Below are 6,496 nucleotides of genomic sequence, written 5' to 3'. Positions count from 1 at the left end.
AAAAAAAAAAAAAAAAAGTGGAAAAGTGAAATTATAAATAACTCCGTTTTTTTTTTAAGAATTCCAAATGATTAATATATATACAAAACAGTAAACTAAGATAACTAAATAAGAAAGGTGATACACAGGAATCTAAACTGTAGACTAATATAAACTGTAGACTAATATAAACTAGATAAAAACAAATAAGTGAAGAAATTGGGATAAACAGTAAACTAAGATAAACTGAATAAGAAAGGTAATATACAGGAATATGAAATGTAGGCTAATAGAAGCTGGATAAAAATAAAGAAAAAGAAACTAAGATAAACAGTAAACTAAGATGAACTACTTAATGTTAAGAAAAAAAAAATGATATACGAGGATATGAACAGTAGGCTAATATAAACTAAATAAAAATAAGTAAAAAAAAACAAACAAAATAAACAGTAAACTAAAATAAAGAAAACCAACGATGGAAACACTATAAATCACCAGCAAGTTAATGATGACCCAGTAACAAGTCATCAAATCACCACAATACAAGAATACAAACAGTGAAGCAACACAAACTAAACTAAAGAAAGTAGTATCTGTATCTAGGAACACATTAACAGTAAACTAAGATAAACGAAACGAACAACAAAGCATTACAAAACATCAACTAGTTATTGATGAATGATGAATAAATAAATAAAAAAAAGCAAAACACAATAATATGTACAGTAAGCTAAAAATAAACTAAACGAACAACAAAAGCATTACAAAACATTAGCAAGTTACTGATGGTGCAGGAACATAAACCTTTGCTGATATTTCCCAATGTTTACAAACGTGATGAAGCTATGGGAGTTACGTAATGTAAAATAAACTGACGGGATGCTGTGACGTAACCCTCTCACTGCAATATACAACAAATCACGTCTCTAAAAACAACACATGGGATATTTATGAGCATCTACAAGAATGAAGGGGATAAAAATGATTAGTAGTCAATGGTAGTAATGGTGGTGTTAGTGAAAATAACAGACACACACAATAACACAACTTACTCTCTTATTCACACCACCAGCCGTTGCAGTGTATAGCCAGTACAGTGTTTAGAGGTGGTTGTAGAGGAGGAAAAGATGTCTTAGGGTGTTTAGGTAGTTAAGGTGGATGTGTCAAGTAGCAGTGAAAGGGTTAATGTTGATGTTACTGAAATATTATACTTGTTTGAATCTTATGCACTATTACGTTATCAAGAAGGAAAATAGAGCTTTGTGATAGTAAATATTTTAATGTAATGCTGTAATACGTCTCTCTCTCTCTCTCTCTCTCTCTCTCTCTCTCTCTCTCTCTCTCTCTCTCTCTCTCTCTCTCTCTCTCTCTCTCTCCATATTAACTGAACTTTGTCGCCGAGAAGAGAAATTAGATTGATGATATTGAACACCATAGTAAAATTAAAATGAAATTGAAAGATGCTGACTATGATGATGCCATTCTCTCTCTCTCTCTCTCTCTCTCTCTCTCTCTCTCTCCTCTCTCTCTCTCTCTCTCTCTCTCTCTCTCTCTCTCTCTCTCTCTCTCTCTCTCTCTCCATTGAGTGGGTCGCCTCATCTTTCACTTTATTTTTTCAAGGTCACCACCATCCGGGTCCTTCACTTGTGTTGTCTGTCACTCAGTCAGTTAGTCGGTTCGTCAGTCACTCAGTCAGGTGTTCAGTCAGTCAGTCAGTCAGTCAGTCTGTTAGTTGTTCAGTCATTCCATAAGTGAATGAGTGTCATTCAGTCAGCCAATCAGTCAATCTATCACAATTCATTCACCAATCAGTCAGTCAATCAGTCAGTATGTCAGTCAGTCAGTCAGTTAGTTAGTCAGTCAGTCAGTTAGTTAATCAGTTAATCAGTTAGTCAGTCAGTTAATCAGTTAGTCAGTCCGTCAGTTAATCAGTCAGTCAGTCATTCAGTCAGTCAGTCAGTCACTCGAATGTTCAGTCCATCTTGAATGAGTGAGTTATTTAGTCAGTCTAACCCTCAGTCAAACCCTCGCTCACTCACTCACTCACTCACAGCTCACTAAAGTTCTCAAGGTGATTAGTGACTTAATTAATCTGCCAGTCATTCAGTGAGTCAGCTGCCCAAGTCATTTAGGTCAATAGCTGGTTATTGAGTCACACTGCCACCCCCACCCAGTCAGCCAACCAGTCAGTCAGTCAGTCAGTCAATCAGTTCTTTGTCACATAACCCATGGAAGATGTTAATTAGATTGTTAGGTAGTTAGTAGTTATATAGTAAGGTAATGTAATGACTGAACAAATTAAGCATATAGTCAGTTAGTCAGCCAGCCAGTCAGCCAGTCAGTATCTTTATTGCTTAATTAGCAGAAAAGTTAGTAAATTGGTATATTATCAGCAAATGTATTGACAACTTAACTCCTAATCACACAATCAGTCAGTCAGTTATATGCAGTTAGTCAGCAAGTTAGTTAAAATTGTTAGCTAGGAACTTGTTTATAGTGAGAGCAGCCAGCCAGTCAGCCAGTCAGCCAGTCAGTCAGTTAGTCAGTCAGTCAGTCAGTCAATCAGTCAGCCAGTCAGCCAATCAGCCAGTCAGTCAGTCAGTCAGTCAGTCAGTCAGTCAGCCAATCAGTCAGCCAGTCAGTCAGCCAATCAGTCAGTCAGTCAGTCAGCCAATCAGCCAATCAGTCAGTCAGCCAGTCACCCAACCAGTCAGTCAGCCAGTCAGTCAGTCAGCCAGTCAGCCAGTCAGTCAGTCAGCCAGTCAGTGTATGAGTGTGTCTGGAGGCTGACAGTTTGTGTTTACTTTGTTTACTGGGAGTGACGTGAACTGAAATGAAGGAGAGATGTTGGTGATGCTGGTGGAGGAGGAGGAGGAGGAGGAGTGAGGAGGAGAGAGAGGGAGAGGGAGGGAGAGGGAGAGGGGCATGGTAACGCTACTCTCTACTATTCTTTCTTACATTCTACTCTCTCTCTCTCTCTCTCTCTCTCTCTCTCTCTCTCTCTCTCTCTCTCTCTCTCTCTCTCTCTCTCTCTCTCTCTCTCTCTCTCTTTCATATTCTTTATCTTAAAATTTTTGTAGTTATTTAGAAATACACTGTTCATTTTTTATCTGTGTTAAATTTGATGCATCTTTATTTTATTTTATTTATATTATCTATTTATTTATTTTATTTTTTTGGCTCCTCTTCCTAATATAATTAAACCTAAACGTAATATAACTAAACCTAATGAAACCTAATCTAACTTGAGACGAATTAACGAGAATTATGTTAATGATTACATCTGACTGTGTGCGCTCTCTCTCTCTCTCTCTCTCTCTCTCATCTCTCTCTCTCTCTCTCTCTCTCTCTCTCTCTCTCTCTCTCTCTCTCTCTCTCTCTCTCTCTCTCATTACCGTACAAGTGAATATTAAGGAATAGCATTAGAAAAAAAAAGTAAAAAGAAGGAAAGAGACGAAAATAAAATAGACTTAAAATATGAGACATCTTGGAGGAGGAGTAGGAGTAGCAGGAGGAAGAGGAGAGGAGGAGGAGGAGGAGGAGGAGGAGGAGGAGGAGGAGAAGGAGGAGGAGGAGGAATGGTGACATATTTCGGGTCATTGAGGGAAAGTTATGGTGAAAAATTGCTCTTTAAATTTGTAATGACTTCCGGTTTTTCACTCATTTCGTTCACGTTTTCAAAATGGATGGGAGAGTCGTGCGGTTCTTATTTATTTATTTATTTTATTTATTTATTATTTTGTTTACTGAATCTACATGTTGTGGTTTTCTTTTTCTTTTGTTTGTTTTAATTCTTTATGTTGTTTAGATTGGTGTCTGTTTGTTTGTTTATATATTTGTTTGTTTATTTATTTATTTTTTATTTTTTTTGTTTCTCTACTTTCTTTTCCTCCTTTTTTTTCTAGTTTTTTTTGTCTTCGTTTCTTTTCTCTCTCTTATTCTCTTCATTTTTTTCTTTTTCGTTCTTTCTAAGTTTTCTTTTTTTTTTCTTTATTTATGTTTTCTTTCCTCGTCTTCTATCTCTCTTTCTTCCCATCTTTCATTTTTCTCTCTTCCTTTTTTTTCTTGTTCTTCTTTCTTCATTTATATTTTTTCTCTTCTCTTCGCGTTTCTTTTCTTTTTTTATCTCCCATTCTCTATTTCTTCGCATTTCTGTCTACCTTCTTTCTTCTTTTTCTTTCTTTTTCTTTCATTAATTCTCTCTTTCTCTTCCCTAGGCCTAAAAATTTCTGGTTTGGCATGTTGTGGAGAGGCTCAAATTAGTCTTGTTTCCCCTCTCCTTCCCCCCCTCCTCTCTCTCTCTCTCTCTCTCTCCTCTCTCTCTCTCTCTCTCTCTCTTCTCTCTCTCTCTCTCTCTCTCTCTCTCTCTCTCTCTCTCTCTCTCTCTCTCTCTCTCTCTTCCTTTCTTTTGTTCCCTTATCTTCCTCCTCTCTTTCCTTTCTTACCTTATTCTCCTCCCGTTTTTCTCTCCCTCTCCTTCTCTCTCCTTTTCCTTCTTCCCTTATCTTCCTTCTCTTTCTTTCTTTACTCTCCCTTTCCTTTCTTCTCTTATCCTCTTCCCCTCTTTCTTTCTCTTCCTCTTTCTTTCCCTCTTTCCTTCCTTCCCTTACTCCCTTTCCCTCTTTCTCTTTCGTTCCCTTTTTCTTCCTTTCTTTATTCTCCTTCTCTCTTTCTCTCCCTTTCTCTTTTCCTTTCCGCTCTTCCTCTCCGTGACTTTCCCCTCTCCCTCCCTCTTTCCTCTTTTCCCCCTTGTTACTCTCCATGACTTCCTCCTCTCCCTCTCTCCCTTTTAGTCTTCTCTCCTCCACTTTCCCCTCCGTCTCCTTCAGAGTCCTCTTATCCCTTCATTCTTTCCGCATTCCTTTCTCTCCCTCTTCATACCTTCCCTCTCCTCCATCTCCCTCTCTCTTTCTCCCTCTTTTCTTTCTTTGATTTCCTCTTTCCTTAATTTTGTTCATTTTTTTAATATCTTTATTTTTCTTTGCATTTTTTATTTCTCTTGTTTTTGTTGTTTGTACGTATGTTTGTGTGTTTATATATTTACTTGCTTATTTCTTGTTTATCTAGTTATTTTTTTTCATGTTCATTTCATTATTATGGTTATTTGTTTGTTTATATATTTCTAATTCCATTCTAAATTTATGAAGTGCAGTGTTGTAATACTGTAAATGTTTTGGTCGTCTGTCATAAAACGTTAATATTACTAGTATTTCATATGTGATTAAATTACTTTAGTTTACCATTTGAGTGACATAATTTTTATTTATTATTTATTTATTTATTTATTTATATTTATTATTTTTTTGGGGGGGTTGGGAAATGCGTTCTCATTGATGTAATGGAGAAGGAACAAAATATACTAAATTTGTTTCATCCCTGAGAATCGGTAGAGTTGATATTACTAGATACTTTCAGAAAATTTAACTTAGTTTACCATTCTAGCCTCGTTTTTTGTAAGGTTGCACGTTTTCTGTAACGAAGGGTAAAGGCTATACTACAGTAAATTTCTTTTATCTCTGAATCTGTAAAGAACATGAGAGTATTCTAACTGCAGAGCTTCAAGTTAAATATGGTTATCCTTTCATTGCATTGCTATAGTTACGCAATAGTCGTGAGTATTGTGAAGGGTGCTCTGGTTCACTTTCAAATGGTTCACTTTCAAATACTCGTCTTATAATTTTGAGGCCGTGTTACTAGAGAATTTGCGAAGTTATTCACATTAATAAGGGAAGAGAAAATACTACACATTTGCATTGCGTAAATACCTATACATTAATATATTTAACTTGACGAACGCAAGTTTAATGATAGTAAGGACTAATGGAAAATATCGTGATAGTGACAGTGATGTGTTTAGGTACAAAGTGATTCACAGGGATGAAGGGAAGGAAAGGCTAGAAATTTGCATCATTTGAATACATACACATAATGTGGAAACATAAATGTAAGAATAGTAGCCAATGATGATAAATAATGACGATGACAGTGATGATGATGATGATGATAATAATAATAATAATAATAATAATAATAATAATAATAATAATAATAATGATGATGATGACCTGACGATAACAGCATCTACATAAAACTCAAGGAGGATAATGATACCGATAAGAAAAGATAACATATATACATAAACACACGGGGACACACACACACACACACACACACACACACACACACAGTGAACTTAACGTGTGTGAGAGTGTGTGTTGTGAACTGCCCTCTGTAAACACTTCGCGGTATAGTAATGGTGGGCGATCTAGTGGACAGTGACTACATATTATTAGCGTTGCGCATTTTGAGGATCACGATGGGATTGCGTCATAGCAAGGTAAGAGGGACACCTGTGCTTCTAACCGCTGCTACTACTTCTACTGCTACTGCTGCTGCTACTACTCCTACTGCCAAGCCTCTAGGAGCACGTGATAAGCGGATCCGTGAGTATAGCTGTGTTTGTGTACATAAGCTTGTGTTGCAGTAGAGGTGGGTAGGGTGATGTGTGAAGTGCTGG

The 6,496-nt window shown here is 36.6% G+C and overlaps 1 protein-coding gene across 9 annotated transcripts in view; it reads left to right on the top strand.

The window, feature by feature from the left end:
- The first annotated feature begins 6,280 nt into the window (after positions 1 to 6,280).
- LOC135112139 (transforming acidic coiled-coil-containing protein 3-like) overlaps positions 6,281 to 6,496 on the top strand; it is a 107,990-nt gene continuing 107,774 nt past the window's right edge. For 8 of the 9 annotated variants that reach the window (XM_064026175.1, XM_064026184.1, XM_064026176.1 and 5 more), the window contains exon 1: positions 6,281 to 6,422. In XM_064026175.1, the coding sequence (XP_063882245.1) occupies positions 6,296 to 6,422 (127 nt within the window). In that variant the 5' untranslated portion in view covers positions 6,281 to 6,295. The remainder of the gene's footprint in view (positions 6,423 to 6,496) is intronic. The other variant, XM_064026179.1, reaches the window with a different exon arrangement.

This window comes from Scylla paramamosain, chromosome 23 (genome assembly GCF_035594125.1).
Source record: "Scylla paramamosain isolate STU-SP2022 chromosome 23, ASM3559412v1, whole genome shotgun sequence".
NCBI classification, from domain to species: domain Eukaryota; kingdom Metazoa; phylum Arthropoda; class Malacostraca; order Decapoda; family Portunidae; genus Scylla; species Scylla paramamosain.
The sequence above is the reverse complement of the archived record's forward strand: the minus strand, read 5'-3'. Positions and strand labels throughout refer to the sequence as shown.